The sequence below is a fragment of the Amaranthus tricolor genome, chromosome 4 (assembly GCF_026212465.1).
Source record: "Amaranthus tricolor cultivar Red isolate AtriRed21 chromosome 4, ASM2621246v1, whole genome shotgun sequence".
In the NCBI taxonomy this organism is placed as follows: domain Eukaryota; kingdom Viridiplantae; phylum Streptophyta; class Magnoliopsida; order Caryophyllales; family Amaranthaceae; genus Amaranthus; species Amaranthus tricolor.
The window spans coordinates 28,552,642-28,575,947 of record NC_080050.1 but is presented as its reverse complement, the minus strand read 5'-3'; the positions used below and the strand labels follow the sequence as shown (position 1 = coordinate 28,575,947).

General features: G+C 33.1%; 1 protein-coding gene and 1 pseudogene across 1 annotated transcript; one reads left to right on the top strand and one right to left on the bottom strand.

The window, feature by feature from the left end:
• Nucleotides 1-13,550: 13,550 nt before the first annotated feature.
• Nucleotides 13,551-13,664, bottom strand: LOC130811982 (U11 spliceosomal RNA; annotated as a pseudogene).
• Nucleotides 13,665-15,459: 1,795 nt separating this feature from the next.
• Nucleotides 15,460-18,114, top strand: LOC130810013 (uncharacterized). Its single transcript, XM_057675915.1, has one exon. It carries the CDS (start codon nucleotides 15,654-15,656, stop codon nucleotides 17,697-17,699), a length of 2,046 nt encoding a protein of 681 aa, XP_057531898.1. The 5' UTR covers nucleotides 15,460-15,653; the 3' UTR covers nucleotides 17,700-18,114.
• The last annotated feature ends 5,192 nt before the right edge of the window (nucleotides 18,115-23,306 follow it).

Sequence of the window (23,306 nt, the reverse complement as noted above, 5' to 3'; positions counted from 1 at the left end):
AAAAACTGCGGCTGGACCCCGGTTCAATTGCACAAAACGTGCGACTGAACCGGGGTCCAGCCTTGGTTTTTCCTGCGACTGAAACGGGACTGGGTCGCCCAGATCTGTGTGACTCAATTTTTTTTTTCCCTTTTTTTATGAATAATAATTATTATTTTTATTTATATTATTATTGTTATTATTATTATTATTACTATTATTATTATTATTATTATTATTATTATTATTATTATTATTATTATTATTATTATTATTATTATTATTATTATTATTATTGTGATTGTTATTATTATTATTATTAAATTTTTATTTTTGTTTTAATTATTAATTTATTAATTTAAATATGTTTATTATAATTATTTTTATTATTAATAATAACTTTTTTATATTGTCTTGAATATTATTTTTATTATTGTTGTTGGTGGCATTTTTTTTTTTAGAATAATTATTATTATTATTATTTTTATTATTATTGTTATTATTATTATTATTATTATTATTATTATTATTATTATTATTATTATTATTATTTTTACTATTATATTTATTATTATAGTGATTGTTATTATTATTATTATTATTAAATTTTCCTTTAATTTTATTTTTAATTATTGTTTTTGTTATTAGTGTTATGATTATTATTATTGTTTGTGTTATTATTGTTATGATTATTATTAATGTTATTATTTTTGTTAATATTGTTGTTATTATTATGATTATTGTCAATTTAGAAAATTAATTACAATAATATTATTAATAATCATAATAATAAATATGTTGTAACATTATATTTGTTGATAATGATTAATTAAATTTTGTTGTTGCTAATTAAATATTGTTTTTTGTTCATGTGGTTAATTTAACATAACGTTTGATTATATTCATTTTTTATTAATATTTACTTAAATTATCAAAAATTGTAGTAAATGGCTGGTAATCAAGGAAAAGGAAAGGGTTTTTTTAGACACTTGTTGAGAGGTAATAGTTCTAGGCCTACCTTACTCAGAGGGGACCCGCATGAGAGGGGGGTAACGGGTTCTGCTAGGAGGGCTAGGCAGGAAGAGGCTTCCAGACACAGTTTGGCCCAAAGGTCGAGTGCGCTGGACCTAGTGCGAACCCCTGTTGATGACCAGGCTAGCAACATCCGGAGTAGTTGAAGGTTTCTAATGACGAGGATAATGATGCTGATGATGTTGAATACCAAGGTCCTGATTTTCGCCCAATGGACTGGACTATTGTCCGGGGGCCCGACGGGAGATTCGCACGTGCGGCCCCTACTTCTTCAGGCGCATCTTAGCGCGCCGGACGTAGTCTCGTCGATAATGAGCCGCCACGGAAGAGCAGACGCTCATAGTCCGCTGGCACGGACTGGTTAGTCACATCGCCCCAGCCCGGGGGGTCGACAGATACGCAACTGATACCTAGCTATGGGGGGCACATAACTAACCTTATTTTTGACGGCTCCGAGCGTACGCCTCTGCTTCTAGAATATCGTAGTAGAAATAGGCCGTTGGAGGCCCTCATCGGACTGAGGGATATGACCGATGCGTTGTACAATGTTCTACCTGCTACTCCCCTCGGCCGTCTACCGTACATTATGCACCAGCACATCGAATGTGCTTTGATATCGGCCTTCGTGGAGAGGTGGCAGCCGAACACGAACACCTTCCACATGTCATGGGGGGAGATGACGATTATGTTGCACGACGTGCAACGAATATTGGGCATTGCTATTGAAGGTTCTCTACCGGCTGAGCCTTCTGAGGTGGAGTGGCAGGTCGGTATCACCAATCTGTTCGGGGAGCCCATGTCTGAGCTACGGCGGAGAGGTGTATTCACCAGCGGCTGCGTGAACGTTGCTGAACTGATGCAGCTGTGTCATAGGTCCCAGGCCACGGATACCCAGTCGACAGCCTACTACATGGCTATTGTCGGCTCTACCTTGCTGGCGGATAAGACCAGAACCGGCATGCGACCTCACGTGGTACTTGTCGTGAACGTCGATCAGGAGGAGATTGCCTGGGGTGCGGTGACCTTGGCCTACATGTATCGGCAGTTGGGAATGGCATCTAGGGTTGGTTGCAGGACCATTGCGGGTTGCCTGACATTGCTCAAGACATAGATCTATGAGTACTTTCCCTCTTTTCGCCCTCATCCTCGCTGAGCAGACGTGCCTAATAAGACTAGGGCGGAGATGTGGTCCACGCCAAAGCCTTGCCGAGGTCAGGTCAACAAGCTGAGGGACTACCGTGGTATACTTGACTCCATGACGGAAACTCAGGTATTGTACATCACATCACACCTTCTTATGCATGTTATTTTAATTTTACGTTATTTTTAATTGTTAACTTGGCCTGTGTGCAGGTGGAATGGACTCCGTACATGACTGCTCCAAGGGCCTTGCTGAACGAGCACCCACGCACCACCTTCATCGGGGGTATCACTTGCTTTGATATCGTCGAGGTGTATTTGCTGGAGCGGATAGTGCGACAGGTCGGTTTTGTGCAGGGTATTCCCCCCCTCTTATGAGACCAACCAAGGCCGTGCGACCGGCAAACGGTACCTACTCCGTGACGTTTGCTTCTTCGTTTGTGTACTTTGAGGCATGGAGTAGGTTCCCCTATAGTGCCCGCCTTGGTGAGCAGGCACTTCGTCGGACATCTGTTCCATCAGAGGCTGAACCTAGTTACGTTGACTGGTTCATAGTGTGCTCCTACCCGTACGTGGTCCCGAGTGAAGGACCGAGTGCCCGTTCTGGTCCACCTGAAAGCAGATTGGAATACGTAAGTTTTTTTAATTTTATTTTTTTCTATTATGTCGTTATGTTATTTAAATAATGTTTAAGTTCATATTCACCCCCTTTTTCCTTTTTTTTCTCATTTTGTGAATGAATGGCTGAGTCGATTCGCTTCATTGGCGAGACTGCCTCCTGTCGAGGAAATGAACCCTCGGGAAAGACATGCCTCAGTTGTGTACCTTAATGATTGTAAAGATTTATTTGCCGAATGGCAAGCGTTTAAGGGGCACGGCCCTTCATAGTCTGTATCTAAACTAATTTACATTAATGCGTTTATTTATTTACATTTAATTTAATTCATGTTTACATCAATGCATGCTTTTATTAACTTACATCGTTACTATACACAAAGAATTTAATCTACAATTTCTATAAAGAATTTAATCTACAATTTCTATAAAGAATTTAATCTACAATTTCTATATAAACAATTTAATCTACATTTTCTATAGTAATAACGTACACAATACCATGTGTAAAGATTATCTACAAATTGAATCCCGTGTACAATTTCTATAATACAACTGAATAATGATTTACACGTCACGTTACACTATGGTCTATCTAAATTTACAGCATCGTCAGCTGTGTTATTACGTTGTGGTGGTCGTGGCCCGCATAGTTTATTCCAGAGCATAATCCTACTACTAAAATGTGTTTCTATATACCTAGTAAAACTGTCAACTGCTTCTCTCCGACGTTGATGAACGGGCGGCAGTGGGGATGAATCATCATTCATTAACAGTTGAACAAAATGATTTCCATTCACCCAACATATACGTATAACTTTATTTACACTATGTACGCCCGGTGCTTTCCTTAACGGAAGAACCAAACAGTTGTACATCGGGTTACTGTCAGCAGAACCATAATAAGCAATGCCAATGTTAAGAAACGTAGCTACAAAGTACAATTCCATCGGTGCATCCATCCAGTGAATATAAGAAGCAGGTCCATTGCCGTGTGAACCTATTCTGAATATAGCATCGTCTAACAGTTTCTGAGATAAATACAAACTTAGGTATTGGTCTCTGTTCATTTGCATTTCCATACACATAGCACGTCTTAAAAGAGGCCATGCCTCCTCGCCTCCCAACTCTGTGACGGCAATAGCTCTAAATCCACAGTTACCATCACCTAACACATCAATCCAGCCAAACAAGTAAGGAGAAAGAATGTACGGGATGTTAGTAGGCCATGAAAACTGTGAAAAATCACGACCTCCTGGTTCATCTGCAGTTATTGAGAATAAGGTTAGTAAGATAAAGATTTAACAAAGTAATATAAATAACGGAAAGGAAACTCATGTACCGGATAAATTGAAACTGAACTTAATTCCAACTGAAGATTGCGTTTCTCAACCACTAGATCTACCACTAGATCTCCCGCGGGATGAAGATCTAGACCCTTGACCACAAGAAGATGATCTGCTATATTCAAATGCACTTTTATTTCTTTTGAGTTTTTTGCTTGTGCTTGGTCTTCCCTTTCGAGGTGGACTTGCGTAAGGCTCAGGTATATCAGCTCCATCAGGGTGCAGTTCATACTCAAGTACCTGAGACAATCGTCGTATAACTGCGGGATCAGATTTTAGAACTTCATCGACCAGAGATTAAAAGTACTCTTTGTCATCGGCGTTCGCGTATCGTCCTCCTTCGTCGGTGTCATCTCCTACCTCTGTGTACTTCAAAGTACTCCAGAATGGATGAATGTCATCCACATACAAAGCACCATGTGAACCAATGGACATATATAAATAACAAGCACACGGCAATCCATGGGTGTGTTGAAGTACACAACCGCATTTGTTAAATACAAAATCACCCAAATCTAACATACGATTATGTTCAAGCCGCGGCTGCTCCAAGGCATAGATAGATACGTGGCGATATAAAGGTCTAAAGAAATGTTGTCGCAACGACCTTGCTACAAAATTCATGGATTCCTGGAGCGCTTTTCAGATCCTGGCTTGCTGGTTTGTAATTTGTGCGTGTGCCCTTTTGAACAAGGTATCAAATGAGCTATTACCGCTACCAAGGTAATTGTAACACCCCGATATTTTTTCGATATATTAAATGATTTACTAGTAATATTATTATTATTATTTTTTTGAAGAATATATTATTTATTAAATTATATTAAATTATTTATTTTGTTAGTAGGTTAAATCATGAGATTTCAACTTTTAAGGCAATAAAAACCATTTTAAGTCCAAATCTTTTTCCTAATCTATCTTTAATTTCAAAAAAAAAAAAAATTAAAAAGAGGGAATTTGATAGGGTGGCCGGCCATAGGGAAGATTTGGGGAAGATTGTAACTTCCATTTTGGCAAATGAATGGTTAAGGCAATTATCATCAATAAAATCCCATAATCCCTTAATTAATTCCTTGCTTTACATCCTTCATTTTAAAACCTTGCAAGTAAAGAAAACACTCCCAAAAACTCCCTAATTCTCACGCCTAAATCCTCCAGTTTGGTTCATCAATTTTGGTGTTGTTCTTGAGCAATTGTGAGTAATTCTTAACCTAGTTTTATTTTTAAGTTTTAATTTAAATTTCTATGATTTTTTATGTGTGTGTTATTTTATAGTTTATGATTGTTCATGATTTAAAATTCATGTGTGAAAGTATGTGTTTTTCTATCTAAATTAATGTATGGTTTTTAGGGTATAGATATGTTTACATGTGTGTGAAGAATTGACTGATGAATGATTGAAAAAAAAAAATATATATATATATATATGTATATACATAAAAAAAAAAAGAATGGTTGCTCATATAAAAAAAAATGTATGTGGTGTTAGGAATTTATTTATTTATTTTTATTGATTATTAGAAGGGATTTATAATGTTGGTAGAGAAAAAAAAAATATACATGTAAATTTGTGATGTGTATGTGTGTATACAATTGTGTAAAAAGAATTATATTGAAAAAATATATATATAATAATAATTCATTAAAATTTATTTTTATGTAAATTTTGTTGTTTAGATTTAATAGGACATAAAGCATTGATATTTATATTTTTGTGATAAAAAAAATGATGGAATGACAAAATCCCGTAGGTTTTGAAAATGGTGAAAAAATGTGTTTTTGGAGCATTTTTGGCTTTGAAATTAAGTTAAAAATACTTATACTATGTTATAAATTATGAAAATTGGTACCCGGGGGTTTTGACGCCTTCCGGACGCAACGGTGAAGTCGGATTTTTAGTTTGAAAGTTTTAAGTTGAGTTTCTGGACAGATTGTATAGGCTGTCCGGTTTTGTGTATATACCATGTTATAGTATGTGATGGATGTTCATTTTGTGTGTAGTGTTCTAGGTATGGATGTGATTGTATATGTGTGTTATGGATGATTTGAGGAAAATGTGTATGTGTGCTTATTTCCCGAATACGATTGAACCTTGTAGGAAGTCGATTCGTGATCGGGAATTGATTAAGACGCTTGTGAGTTGGTTATCTTGCTTAAGGTATGTACACGCAGCGTGGTTCGCATTAGTCCGATGTATCATATAATAATGGTATACAAAAGAAAAGCATGGATATATAGTACGGATAATGTTATCTTTCGAATCAATAATTTGTTTATACATTGTTTTGATAAGCAGAGGTAGTATGACCTCACTAACTTTAAAGTGGACGTAGTATGACGTCAATTGGTGGAAAAGAATTACTCGCGGTATATGAGGGCATTATGAGCCACCGCGGGGGTATGCATACTTAACCATAGGCACCGAAGTAAGGCGAGTGTCTATGGTAGAGGCTTGCTTAGGGGTTAGCTCCCCCTAATGTATTGTCTCACTTATGGAGTTTGGAGTGTACCGGCAGTATGGCTGGATAGTACAGCAGTATGGCTGACTAACTTTTACATGAAAATAAATATTCTTAATAAGCATGATCGAAGCGTACGGTTCTGTGAATTGTCAGCTAATTAATTAAAACTTTCTCTTGTGTTATTATTTATTTGGTATGCGACGTTTGCTGACGTGTACTTTTGGTCTTAACGACCCTGCGATGATGTTGTTTCCTATCTGGGCAATGACTAGCAGTAAGTTAAGTTGCAGGTCTGGGGAGTGAGGATTGACCCTTGAAGAAATAAATTGTTAGGATATAGAAGTCTTGATAAGAACTTCTAAATTAAGTTTAAAGAACATTTGGTTTTATGAGGCGATTTTCGTTCTCAAGTTGTAATAAGTTGATTTAACTTTCGTTCTTATCCGCTGCTAAGAATTTCTTATATCTAGTAGTTTATAATAACACTAATAGAACTCGGTCCGCAAGCTTTCCTTAACTTCAAACCCGTTTAAACTGCCTTCTAACATCCCGGTTTGACTCGGATAATACTTATCTCGTTTTTAAAAGGTCATTTTCTCTTTTCGTACGACCCGAGTTATTCCGAGATGTTACAGTAATACTTGAAAGACGAGTGTTGGCTTTCAACTCCGCTGGTAGTCTGGTTAACCATGTGTAAACAATCATTCGTCCACGCACGCACAAATTTCTCTCTAAGTGGAATCCATGTTCCATCCAAATACCGAACGACCTTTTTATTCCTAACCGACCACGTATTCACCATCGCTTACCATGTCTCTTTAAATTCGTCGATTGTAGAACTTTCAACCAAGGGGTTCCATCTACTTTTCCTGAATACCTGCTCTTGTTGATTTTTTTACCCGCCACACAAGTTGTCCACCATGTTCTCAACGTCGTTTGCAATATGTCAAATGTATAACAAATGCCGCACATATATTAAACACAACATTGAACGTAATTAACATATATTCACTAGATAGAGCGACAATAATTAATCAACAAAACCTTTTTACCTGGGAAGACGTCACGAATAAGCTGCAGATAAACCTTCGTCTCGATCGGTTACAATGACGCTAGGAGTATGAGCTGTGTCAAAAATATCTCTCAATCCCTGCAACACCCACGAATACGACACAGCCACCTCATCTCGCATCAAATAGAACGCAACCAAGAAGTTGTGATTGGTTGGCTTTCCGATCACTTCACATAGTGGCCACTTTTGTTTGTTCGTTTTGTACGTTGTATCTATCAACACAACATATGGCCACGTACGTATCATTTGGATAGAGGTAAGATTTGCAACTAATAATCTGCTCAATTCCCCATCGCTATCCAAGTCTGTCCAGACCACGTAATTAAGTTCTGTGGTCATATAAAGACAGTGTTGAAGGGGAGTCCTACCCTCCATCTCTTCTCTCCTTATTGATTGCCTTACATTATATATCTGATTCATACTAGTAAAAAAAACCTGGAAAATTTTCTCTAATAGAACTCATAATAAAGGCCGGTTGCATTCCGGTTGCACTAAGCTATCGTATGTGCTCTCGAATATCTACATTGATCCTATTCGCCCTTACATGACCATCTCTGTACACTAAGAACGGGTGGTTATGTCTTCCTTTTTCACCAGGACACACCCTTACCGTCCAAGGTCTTTCTTCTGGACTACGACTAGTTGCTACAATCAAAAACTTACACCCGCAACTTCTACTTTTAGAACCAGGTCGGGCAGTATTATCTGGATTATATAAATCACCCCTAATATTACCATAGCGGTGACATCTTAAATACACACTAACTCTAAAACATCCTTCTTTTTCTTTTTGTTTATAAGAAGCACGTGTAAATTGAAAATCAATTGTTATTGCTATCGCATCGGCCCAACTATGTAAATCATCTAAGGAAACATATTCCCTATCTGTAACAAAACTACCGGAGTAAGCTACGTTGTCTCCGAAGTTTTCAAACTCTTGCAAATTTGAAATAAAAATAATATAAATTACTTACATTAATAATAATAATAATAATAATAATAATAATAATAATAATAATAACAAAAATTAATAAAAATAATAATACTAATAATAATAATAATAATAATAATAATAATAATAATAATAATAATAATAATAATAAAATAATAATAATATTAATAATAATAATAACAAATAAAAAAATAAAAATGTAAATAAAAAAATATATAATCGCACAAACTGGGAGACTGAACCATGGTTCAGTCGCAGAAAATTGGGCGACTAGACCATGGTTCAGTCGCACAATACTGGGCGATTGAACCATGGTCCAGTTGCCCAGTTTTGTGCGACTGAACCATGGTTTATTCGCCCAGTTTTTGCGACTTTTTTTTAAAAAAACATTACATCAATTCAAATCGAAAAATTAACGTACCAGATCCGATTCATAGTCGCTTTCGTTGGCCATAGTTAACTAACAGCTTGTTTAAAACCGAAGAACGTTTTTAGAGTGTTTTTAGAGAGATAGTACCGTGTTTGAATTCGTACATCATACAATAACGCGTCTGAAAATTCAATATATATAGGGTTGCGATAAAAATGTTCGGGATTAAAGTGATAATAGTGTTATTAAGTGTGATTTACATTTGTTAAGCAAATTTTAAGTCCAGTGGCAATTTTGTAATTTTTTAAGTTCCAGGGGCAAATTTGTAATTTCATGGGGGTGGCGATAGTAACTGTGAACATGGTGAAGAGATGGATGTAAGATTGCAAATCATACCCATAAAAGAAAAATGTGATCGGCTTTGAAAAGACCTACAAAGAAAAACAAAACAATACAAGACAATACCAAAAACATAACAAGACAAGTAACTTAACTTTCTAGTGTGGTTTAATTTATTCTGTTCAGAAATACTTGCTATATTTTGATTATCTACACTATTCATCGTTTAAGCTTATTATATATTGCGGTTAATGTGTAAGTAAAAATATAGTTAAGTGGAATCCTTTTTGAATCGTCTTATCGTATATTTTCATAATATTAATTTTTTTATAATTTTTATATGTGTATAATTTAACATATAAATAAACAAAATAATACATTATATTGCGTAAACAGTTAAATGTAGCAAATATAAGTGAAAAGAGAAAGTATGATTTTAACAATTCTACTCTCCATATTTTTTGTTTTATATTTAAATATCCCACAGCTTTAATCTACTATATTAAAATTCATAATTTCCATGTCAAAAACAAATAAAAGTAAATCACTAGAACAGAAAATTATTTGCTCTTATTTGATCACACTCTATATTTTTAACTCTTTCCCCATTTATTTTACTCCATTGGTTCATCAAAGTATCATTTGACTCAAAAAAACTCTCACATAATTCAGTCAAAGGATGAAATTTCAATGAAATAACCATTAAAATAACTCTAAAAGTTCAAAAGGATAACGATGAACACTATATGAATTTACAACTCATCTTGTATTAGACAGCCTTACCATAAGGCGACCTATATAATTAGCCTATTTTAATAGTTAATCAATTTAAAATTATAAATGATCGTTTTAACACACTAAATATATATAAATCAGTCTAATAAAATGGTATCATACTGAGATTTTTTTATTTAAAAATTTGTGATAAGTTTAATGGATACTAACTGTACATAAGACTTCCTAGTTTCCCCTAATTTCCGCCTTATTTTTCCCCTTGTTAAGTCAAAACAACCAAAGACCAAATCTTATACCTTGGAGCCCAAGTATAATACACCTTGGAGCCCAAGCATAGTAGAAATCAAATAAAATTACTTCATCTAGAAGTCAACGCAAGTATAATTAAAAACTTTATTCGTTTTAAAACATTTGATTTTTCAAATAGTTTTATATATTAATTTAATTTTTATTTTCTTTAATTATATATAATAAAAATTATGAAAATTTGATATTAATAATCTTTAGATTGAAACGTATCAAACAGTATCCCACTTGACTATATTTTAACTTATAAAATAAAAAAGCTAATCTAAAATTTAAGATGACGAATGAATGGAGTAATATTTATAATATTGGTGACTAAGGGTATGTTTGGCCTAACTTTTGGAAATCAACTTTTGTTTCCTAAAAGTATTTGTAGAAACTGTTTTTAGAGGAATACTTTTTTAGAAACAGATGTGTTTGGACTCATATTTTTAAAAAGAGTTTTTGAGAAACAAAAACAATTTGTGTGTTTGACCTTTTTTTATTATGTTTACTTAAAGTTAGTGTTGTTATATGATGGAAAAAGATATAGCATACACTAAAAAATAGTCGAGTTAAGTCACAAAGCATCAATTTTAAGAGAAACACCAAAAAACATATAGCATACAATAAAAAAAAATCACTATAATCTTAGAAAAAAAATTCAAAACACACTAAAGTAATTGAAAATAAAAATAAATCATAAATTTGACAATTTACCATATAAAAAAACATATTTAAATGTGTATAAATTTAAGGATAAAACATATGTGAAATTTTGATGTAATTTAATCGCATAATATTCAATAAGTGTAGAATTACTTAAAAATTTGGGATGTTGGTTGTGATAAAAAATGAATAATTATGCAATGAATAGAAAATCTTGAATTTTGGAGGAAGATTTTGGGAAAGAAAAATAAAGTAATGAAAAAGATTTTCATAGTTATGGAGAAAATATAGGAATTTTTTTAGCATAAAATGAGAAATTATGAAGCTCTTTTGAAAAATTGGGAGAAGAAGTTGTCGTAAAAGTTTGACCAAACACTACCTAACTTAGAACAGAAGAAGTACATCATCTAGAAGTCATCGTCAATATAATTAAATACTACCTCGTTTTGAAGTTAGAATTAAACGTAAATATAACTAAATATTTCCTGTTTCAATATACATTCTACATTTGATTTTTTTACACAATCATGTTATTTTTGATCATTTATATATTAAACTATACACATGAAAAATCATAAAAAGTTAATACTATGACTAAGAAAGTATCTGGTTAGACCAGTCAAACAAGATTGACTATATTTTTTCTTACATACTTCACAATATAATACTCCCTCTTATTCTTTTTACTTGTCCCATTTGATTTTGGCACATTTGCTAATGCAAGTTTTCAATTTTAAATCTCTCTAATTATATTTGATTAAAAATTATAAAAAATTAATATCAATAAAATTTACAATAAGACGAATTAAACAAGATCTCACATGACTATGTTGTAACTTATAGATTAGAAAAAGTTACATAATAAGAGTGATTGGTAAATAGTGTTGAAAAATCAAATAGAACAAATAAAGTGAATAAAAAAAGTACAAAATAAAATTAAATAATTAATAGTACCGATAACCGTAATATAACAAATATATTTCATATAAGTAGAAGCAGTTCACCACCCTTATGCCTTATATAAACATGTTAGTAGTCTCTAGAGCTGTTCAAAACAAACCCGACCCGAAAATCCGACTCGGAACCGAAAATTATCCGACCCGAAAAATGTAAGTTTTTTAGGTTTACCGAACCGCAATTACCCAAACCGATACTTCACTTGAACCGTTTAATAACCGAAAAGGCCAAAATCGAACTCGAACTGCAACCGAATTTTATAACCGACATATAAACCTTAACCGATGTTACCCGAACTGAACAATGATCGACCCGATTCAAATCCGACCCGAATTATGCACGTAACCGAATGCAACCTGACTAAAACTGATTAAGATCGAACTGTTTTTAACCCGAACTGATACAAATCCGAATCGATTATGAATCGAACTATTTTTAACCCGAACTGATACCAACCCGAACCGATTCTTAATCGAACTGTTATACATTCGAATCCAATTTCAGTTTTCTAATTATGATTTTTTGAATATTTGAAAACTAATTTCTAATATTGAAAGATTGTAAACAAGTTTATATATAAATATTTTAGCAAATCAACTATAAACCAATAAGATTCCACCAATTCTTCAAGCTTTAAGCCCCAAAAATTTACATTCATCACTTATACATCCACCAAATTTAAATATATAAATATTAAGTTTTTAACCCCAAAAATTTACATCACTTATACATCTATGTAGCTTTATTGGGTCATTGAGTTCTGATGCATGCTCGTTCCTTTTATGTATGGCCAACTAATTCAAGATGAATTCTGTTTTTCTCATTGTCCCACATCGCCTAGGTGAAAGAACGCAATCCCACTAGTGTGTTATTTATATGGGCCAATTAGAAGTGTTGTATAGATTGATTTGAAGGTATAGTGAGTAAAATCTTATTATCTAGTATCCTTTTATATCTGGAAAAGGTTTAAAAAAAAAAAACTTCTTTTAGTTATTTAATTAAATGTATAAGTATTTGAAATTATAAAAGCATTCCACAATAATCTGTAGGATAATGGACTTATATTATACATGCCCATTATAATAGGAACTAGAAAGTGCTGATAGATAATTTAGTAATTTTTGTATGAAATATGAGATAGACGATATAAAAAGTCCAAATACAAAATTTGAATATTTTAATTTAAACATCTTAAATGATGTATAAGATATTAAATAACAAAAGTGGATATTATAAGTAAAAAAATAAATGTTTTAAAATATTGGAAATATTTAGTCTAACTTAGGATATTTGGAAAACTACTTTTGTAGCGGAGGATGATGATGGATGTCATATGGATGATATGTGATGATCAAACTTATATTTACCTATTTATTTGGTTTTCTTTGATTTGGTTTGTATGACTATTTTTAAATACTCATGTTGTTTATTTGGTACTTATTTGAATGTTATGTGAGTTTTATATTTTTAAAGTGTTTATTTACAAATATCAAATGAAAGATTGTAAAATTATCTTTAATTTGAAATATTTATTATATTACCACCATTTACGTGTCCGCCATTTTAGTGCAACCTAGTGTTTAACTGAGATTGAGGGTCGGCCAAGCGAGCCAAGTTTGCACAAATTATGTCGGCCATATGTCTTGATTTCCATACAGCACTCACCAAATCAAAGGGTAAGCATGGCATAATTAGCCAACCGACCCTTTTAAATATGCCCTAAGGCTGTTTGGTCTTGTTTATAGCTAGTCATTACTAATTACCTCTTCTTCTAAGTCGATGTGGGACAAGCATAAATTACCACTTGTTTGGTCTTGTTTATAGCTAGTCATTACTAATTACCTCTTCTTCTAAGTCGATGTGGGACAAGCATAAATTACCTCTTGTTTGGTCTTGTTTATAGCTAGTCATTACTAATTACCTCTTCTTCTAAGTCACTAACAATAGGTCTAGTTCCGAACATTATTAAGTTTTAAATTAAATACGATGAATTATTAGCGTAATAGATTTATTATTTTAAAGTATTCAAGGTCACTAACAAGTATAAATACATAATATCATATAAAATGGTTATGATTACTTGATTAATCTAATTCACTTTATTATATATAATAAGTTTCAATTATCAAACTTAAAAATACAATCGATTATTAGTGTAATAGAGTAATGTATATTCTAATAGCCTATGAGATAGTTTAGATTATTCTTATTATTCATTCAAACAAATCGAGTTTCGATTATCGAGTTTTAATATTTAATCAATTATCAAAAGTAGCAACATGATGCATTACGAATAATCAAAAAAGGTGGAGTACTACACTAGTTTCATTTACTATAATCTATAATAGATCGAATTATTATAAGTGAACTTTGAATTACGAATCTACGATCGATTATTAATAATAGCCTATAAATTACTTTAGAGTTTAGAGTATTCAAGATCAATAATAACTAATAACTAATAGTAATAAGTAATAACATTGAGTTAACAGTCAAATGTCAATGATAGTCTATAAGTCTATAACTATAACTCTATAAGTATAACTCTATAAGATAGTTTGTATTAGTTTTATTCACTCCAATAGATATAGTTCCAAACATTATTAAGCTTTAAATTACATACGAATATACGATCAATTATTAGTGTAATAGATTTATTATTTTAAAGTATTCATGGTCACTAATAAGTATAAATACATAATATCATATAAAATGGTTATGATTACTATTAATCTAATTCACTTTATTATATATAATAAGTTTCAATTATCAAACTTAGAAATACAATCGATTATTAGTGTAATAGAGTAATGTATATTCTAATAGCTTATACCCCCTCTAATTAAAAAACAAATGTCTCATTTGGAATTTGCATAAATTCTCCTCTAGTAATATATTCTAAATTTCTAATAGGTTAATTACAAGCCTAAAAAGAAATCGAGATAATTACTCTGAATTGGAGAGACTATTAGTTTATACTTTAGAGTACTCAATAAGACAATAACGCTAATAAGTCTAAGTACGTAACTAATAGCCTACGAGATGGTTTAGATTATTCTTATTCATTCAAACAAATCGAGTTTCGATTATTGAGTTTTAATATTCAACCAATTATCAAAAGTAGCAACATGATGCATTATTAAATAAAAGTCTCATATATATATATATATATATATATATATATATATATATATATATATATATATATATATATATATATATATATAAACTAATTGAAATAAATTGATCTGCCATAAAATGAGCATACATCAATTAAAAACCCGACTATTAACTTATTTCGATATTGACCCGATCGATAGTTGTCCGTAACCGATAACTACTCGAAAAATAAAGCTCGAACCCGATCTGTACCCGAAAAAACCGAACCAATTAGTAATCGATGACAACTCGAGACCGATTGACACTCGACACGAACTTCAACCGACACCGAACTGATGCTAACCCGATAGCTTGAATAACCGATCTCCAACCGACTCGACCCGCGTGTGACCCGTTGTAACACACGGCCGAAAAATAACCGATTCGAAATACAACCGAACCGAATAACACCCGTCCGAAACCGACCCGATCAACCGAATGAACACCTCTAGTAGTCTCTATTCCGTTCAATCCTCAATTCCTCATAAATCATCGTCTTCCTTCCGCACCCCTTTTCAATTAAAAACTCTGACCCAAAACAATGGCTTCTTTTCTCGTCGGACCACCATCACCACATACAAACCAGCCCACCACCACAACCGACAACCCATTTATTAACCATATGGTTTCCAATTTCAACAGTTTACATACTTACCCATCAACAATGGGTCAAACCCGAAACAACTCTGCTACTTATCTTTCTACCGGAAATCCCTGTTTGGATCTTTTCTTCAATGATGTTCCGAACACTCCTTCTGATTCTTTAATCGATCGTCTTAATCTTGCTTGGTCTTACAGCCCTTTAACAACCCTTAAACTAATCTGTAATCTTCGTGGTGTTAGAGGTACTGGTAAATCTGATAAAAATGGGTTTTATACTGCTGCTATTTGGCTCCATGAAAATCATCCTCAAGCTCTTGCTTGTAATCTTGAGAGTTTTGTTAGATTTGGGTATTTAAAAGATCTTCTGGAGATTTTGTTTCGGGTTCTGGGTTTTACTCACCCAGCTAAAATGGGGAAACAATATGGCACTGGGTTTCAATCTTTTAAACCATTGAAGTACTCAAGAAAAAGGAAGGTTCAAAAATCAATGGCGTCTGCTGCTAGAGAGGCGAGAATTACAGCCTCCATTGAAACGCAAGCGAGAGAAAAACAGGAAGCCAGAAAACTTCGCCATTCTAAACGCTCTGATATGGCGAAAACGGCATTGGAAAGGTATAAAAGTGATTACGATTACCGATTTCTGCATGATAAAGTATCAAATCTGTTTTCCTCTCATTTGATAATCGATATGGAAAATCTCAAATCAGGGAAGCTTAATAAGATCAGCCTTGCAGCAAAATGGTGTCCCTCATTAGATTCTTGCTATGATCGTGCTACCCTTCTCTGTGAAGCCATAGCTAAGAAGGTTTTTCCAAGGGACAAGTATGAGGAATATTCTGGTGTGGAGGAGGCACACTATGCTTACCGTGTTCGTGACCGTCTTCGTAAAGATATCCTCGTCCCTCTCCGCCGTGCATTACAGCTTCCAGAAGTTTTCATGTCGGAAAATCGGTGGACGGAGTTGCCTTACAATCGGGTTTCCTCAGTCGCAATGAAAACATACAAGGAAATCTTCTTAAATCACGATGAGAAAAGGTTTGTTGATTATCTCAACAGGGTAAGATCCAAAAAGGCGAAAATCTCAGCCGGAGGTCTTCTTCCCCATGAGATTATCTCGTTATTGAATGATGGAGATGGTGGAATGGTTGCAGAGCTTCAATGGAAGAGAATGGTTGAGGATTTATCCAAAGAAGGTAAACTAAACAATTGTATAGCTGTTTGTGATGTTTCTAGATCAATGGAAGGTACTTCCATGGAAGCTTGTGTATCTCTTGGGTTATTACTATCTGAGCTTAGTGAAACTCCATGGAAAGGGAAGGTGATAACATTTAGTGAAAACCCACATCTCCATTTGATTGAAGGAGATGATTTAAGATCGAAAATACAATTTATTAAAAAAATTGAATCGGGGAAGAAACCTGATTTCCAGAAAGTGTTTGATTTAATTCTTAGGGTTGCAGTAGATGGGAAAGTTAATGGGGATCAGATGATCAAAAAGGTGTTTGTGTTTAGCAATATGGAGTTTGATAAAGCTTCAGAGAATCCATGGGAGACAGACTATCATGTGATAAGGAGAAAGTATGAAGAAGAAGGGTATGGTGATTATATACCGGAGATTGTGTTTTGGAGAATGCAGGATTCGATGTCGATTCCGGTGTTTAAGAAGCAGAAGGGGGCGGTTTTGGTTAGTGGGTATTCGAAGAATGTAATGAAGTTGTTTATAAATGGAAAGTGTAAGGAGGTTAATCCTGAAGCTTTAATGGAGGTTGCTATTTCAGGGGATGAGTTTGGTCAGCTGATTGTTTTTAAGGATGATGGTCGAGTATACGTGTCGGGTTCATCTTATGGAGGCGGACGGGGAAGGGGCTGGTCACGGGGACGGGGACGGGGACGGGGACGGGAATGGAATACGCCGACTCCGGTCGATCAAGATCCTTACGGGTACGGTGGTAGGGTCAATATGAGCACCCGGGTCTTGGATTGAGGACTTTTATCGTTAATGTGATAGAGATTTGACCTATTTTTTGTCCACATGTAGTCGCCACATTTCCATTATGTGCACTATTTATCGTTTAAATTTATTTTATATATTGCGACTAATATGTAAGTAATAATATAGTCAAGTGGAATTTTGTTTGAATCGTCTAATGACATATTTTCATAATATTAACTTTTTACGATTTTTAAATTTATACAGTTCAAGAAGTAAATAAACAAAATAGTAATGAAATAAGTAAGGAATAAAGTATAAATCTAAATGTAAAATTGTAAAAAAGTGTACCAAACTTCTGTACATTGTAAGAAGTAGTAACTATTCAACATCCTTCATCTACTATTGTAATATTCTAGTGGTTATGTACCGTTGAATTTTGTATTTCTACTACATTATCAAATACTTCTTCCGGTTCTTAATAATGTTACCATAAGAAATGTTGAGGAGAATTGAAAAAAAGGAAGATAGAATTTTTTAAATAGTAGATATATTATTGAATAATAAATTTGATAAGAAAAAGTGGTGATTATAAATATTAAAAAAATATTAAAAGAAATCAATATTAGTAGAAAAAATATGAAGACTACAATTAATATAAAATATTTATTATATAAAGTTAATGGAAATTATGTAAAGACTATAAGAAATATAAAAATGTTAAAAATAAAGTTAGTGAAAAATATGTGAGAAAAATAAACATTATTAAAATATTAAAATGAGAATAAACAAGATATTTTTATCTAAAATTTATAATATAGATAAAAAAATTATTTATGAGATCAACAAGAGGAACACTTCAAAAGGAGGAATGAGAACTTTTTAACAAACAAAATGAGTAATGTACACAACCTTATTTTAATTTGGAAAATATAGATGTGGAAGTGGGTGGCTAGTGGCTATTAAGTAGGGATGGTCATGGGTCCAGGACCCTGTAGGACCCGCCCCGGACCCGCCCCTTTTATAAGGGTCTGGGTCTTAATTTTTGAGACCCGTCGGATCTGGGTCCGGATCTGGATCAAAAAATTTTTTTCGAGTCCGGGTCCGTGTCCTAAGGTGAAGACCCGGACTCGGACCCTAAACTTTTAAATTTTAAATTTTATATTTTTGAATTATGATATTATGAATAGATGGCGTGGGGCGTGGGCCATTCTCAGTTCTGATATTTTATATTTCTTGTTCAGTGATTAAATTCCATCTCACAATTAGAATGAGAAAATTCATACCAAGTATCATTTTCAAAATTGATTACAGTGTTTGTATTCTTCATTTGATTTGATTTGAAAACAAATTTAGATTTATTGTTATCATTTTAATTATGTATTTTGACAAGTGATTTTACGTTTTAGTAATTATTTTGTATTTGAATTTCATGGACTCGAACAAGTATTTGTAATACGATAATAAGTTGCTTAAAAAAATACAAAAAAACTCGAAAAAGGTTCAATTTTGACAAATCAAAGAGGCTTTGTATAAGACCCATTAAGGACCCATTAAGGACCCTAGACCCTGTCAGACCCGTAGGGTCCGTGTCCGGGTCCGAAAATTTTGGACCCTTAGGGCGGATCCGGGTCTGGATCCAAAAAAATAGGGTCCGGGTCCGGGTCTAGCAAGACCCGCTCCAGACCCGCCATCCCTACTATTAAGACCCAGAGTTGATCTTGAGATTTGTGAAGTCCAAGGTGAAATCTCTAATTACTATAATTAATGAGTCTCTAATTATTATAAAACTCTAAATATTAACTATTAATAAAATGTCAATTTTTTAATTTTTTTTAAAGAGCCGAGGACATTGGCTCCTCTTATCCTTATAGGGTCAGCCATGTTAAAAGGATTGAAAAATGGAGTAGAATTTGGAAAATGTAGATGTAGAAGAGGGTGCGTAGTGGGTACTAAGCCCATTTTCAATAGAATGACCATAGGAGATGCTATTATTGCAAATAGATGCTCGTATGAGTTGTTCTAATAGTAAAATTAGACGAGAGGCAAATATATGCTCGTTTTTTGCCTTCTGACTCAAAAATCCACATTTTCTGTTTATATGGATTTAAAATCGCTATTAAAGACACTGATTTTACAAAAAAACTTTATTTTAAATTATTTTTTTACCCGAAACTCAAATCTTTATTTTTTTTAAAAAGCTCAAAAAAAAAAGTTCTACATTTTTTTTTTGCCTATTTCTCTTTCTTATGGGTAAAAATTATATTTTTGGTCGGTTGTCTGAATTTCAGTTTTTTATCGCCTAAAAATCATAAGTTAATTTTTCTTAGCATCGTTAATGGTTGATTTCGTTGCATATGTATAGAGGAAGAGTAGCCTAAAAGTCAAATTCGGCTTAAAGTCCTTTTTTGTTATATTTGTTCTTATATGTTCATTTCTTGAAGTTAAATCAAGAACTTTAGAAAATGTTTGGTATATGAACATAAAATATAATGGAAAGGAAAATAATGAAAAGGAGTAAGGGTTGTAGTTATATGTTGTTTGATATAACAATATAGGCAAACAACAACTACATAAAGAAAGAGAATTTGTAACTTCACATAAATGGATAATAACAGAATAAAGATATCTATTACCTTTAAGAAAAAGATTGAATTAACCTAATATTATACCAAATAAAAAATAAAGAGTAATACTAATTGAATTTCTTATTTAGTATTGAAAAATCATACAAAACCCCCTTAATATGTGTTAAAAAGTTTTGGGCAAATATTAGAAGCTTTACTCTAAACACTCAAGACATCAGCCACATACTATCGAAACTCAAAAATGGCGGTTGAGTGTTTGATGGACTTATCATTTGAGACCACAAACAAGTTTGCATGTTTTTCTTAATGGTTAAGTCTTATGCCTTTCAAACATATCAGGTTGAGTCGGGATCGGGGTTGGGGTCGGATCATATATAAATAGGTCAGAAAATCCTTAATCCAAACCCAACCGATTTAGTTAATTGGGTCGAAAATCACAACCTTGACCCGAACTGCAACAGATCAGGTTGACCTGATTTCGACCCACTTAACTTGTTTATAATTTTTTTGTTTTCGTTTTAAGGTTTTTAACATTGATTAAATCTAATTTTTTTAGATTTTAATTTTAACTTTATGTTTTTTTTTAATTTTGTATTTACTATGAAAAATAAGAAAATATTAAATGAAATAAGTTTAGCTTATACTTATTGATTTAACTCAAAATTAACACATTTAATTAAATGGGCTATACGAGTTTTTTTCAGGTTTAAAATTTTGACCTAAATCTAACCCATTTAATAAACAGATCAGGTCGAGTCGTTCTATTTAATTAATTGAGTTAAAAGTCTCAACCCAAACTCACTTATTTCGGGTTAGGTTCAGGTCGGGTAAGCAAGTTGGGTCAACTTTTGCCAGCCCTAGTTAAGTCTAGTAATCTTGTCAATATGTCTAGAACCAAACCCTCCTCATAATCTTGATTAGGGATGGTGGGTATTGGACCCGACCCGGATCCGTGGATCCGTATCCGTTTTTACGGATCTGGATCCTTAAAAATGAACCCGTCGGAGCCGAATTCGTTTAAATTTCACTGGTCTGGATCCGGATCTTAGAAAAATACCCAGACCCGGATCTGCAGATCTTGCATTGATGCACTCTTTTTCCTCCCATTTCCCTTACTGTTTGACACAGAGTACTCCTATTCCTAATTTCCTATTTCTCTCCCAGCCCCAAGCTCCCACACCCACAGTCCCACTCCACGAAAACCCTAAGTTCCCCAATTCCCAATTTCGGCTATTCCCAACTCCCACGGTCTGTCGCTCTGTCGCTTCTTATGTATCGGATGACTAAGAACATGAATGATCGACTTTTGTTAATTATATTAAGTTATTTTGAATGAAAGATTATGTATCAGCTATGTTTATTTATGTAACAAACAACTTTAATGTGTTCGTTGGATATTTTCAAGACAATTTAAGTTGTATAATGTTTTTTTGGGTGATCAATTATGAAATTTTACATATTATTATCATTAGTCTATAAATATAGCTTTATTGCAATCTCAACACCATTCAAAAATACAAAAAAAAGGCAAAAAAAGTCAGACCCGTTTTGGACCCGAATGCGGTATTGGTGTAACCGCCTCGAATTATGAAGGCAAACACTAACTGGAATTTAGTATTAATCAAGCGGAAGCTTACTTTTGCCAACACAATTAAGGGGTTACTTAAAGGTCAAACCAATATTCAAGTATAATACTTGAACCAAACCAAAGCAATATAACGGAAGTCTTAACTGTCCAAAATATAGGAAAATTACAACCAAATCGAAATAAGTCCAAAGTTCAAATTACATCCTTAAATTAGTCTAAATCTAAACTAATAGTCTCTCAAATAAAATAACGAGATCTAAACAAAAGGGGAGTCATACTCCAACTCGGGTTCAACATCCGCTCGCATATCCATTCTCCGTCGAGGTGCCATAGGAGTTTACTCTAAAAACAAAACCATTGGAAAAACATACAAAGCATAGTATCAGCAAAAAGGCTGAGTATAAACACACTGGTGTCCGTCAAACAAGTTATTGAAACCTTTTTTTTTTTTGAGTAAATTCATTTTGAAATATGCTTTTCATTTGATAAATCATATTATGATTCAAATCCAGTTCAATGGCTCTATAGTCATTTCAAATTCTCATTTTTCATCATAAATCATAAGATCTCAATGGATCCAAATCAATTTCAAACTCATATCATAAGTTTACATGGGTACTCTGTGAGTCATCCTGTGACTCGTTTGGTAGTCGGTCTACCGTCCGCAACATGTCCGGCAAGTGTAACACAATGGTATTGTGAACAATACGCGCTCAGCATTGGTGAGCCGTTTAATCATGCACACAACATTTGCTGTGGCATATGTACCCGCCATTTAGGCTAAAACATTTTTTTGTACATAATATATATCTTGTAATCTTAATAGCATTTGAAAGTCAAAAATATTAACTTTTTCCATATGATAAACATCTTTTATTTGCACATAGCAAAACATACTTTATTTGCAACTTAGCAAAATCAAATCATAATATTTCCCACATGGGTAAAACATGCTTAGCATAATCATATTATTAAACATAACCTTTGTATTATATTGGGGCATCACTAGCATGTATGGAAATGCATCGTAACAAAAAGTAATTAAAGTTCAATATGATTTTTTTTTTAAGAAAACCACTAAAATGTTTCGTTTTAATCCTTCTCAAAGTAAATATAACTAAAAAGGGTTTTGAAATTCATTCAAAACAACTAGAATATGATTCTTAAGTCTATAAAATCATTACGACAGAAGATTTCATAAAACACTATTTTCTTAAATACGAGATAGTTTTGCAGGTATTAAAATCGATAATTGATTTACAAAGTACATATTAATTCTCCAACAAGGCCCAAATTAATCAAGTCATTATAATACCTTATTTAAAATGAATTTAAGGTTGTCCCATCAGATTATAATTGGTTATGCGAATTTATAACGATCTTACAATTATTTTCGACAATTTGGGTATTTACCGTTATTTAAATGGTGTCTTAAATCCGTAAAATTTATAAACCATCTCATTTAAAATTAATTTATACTATGAG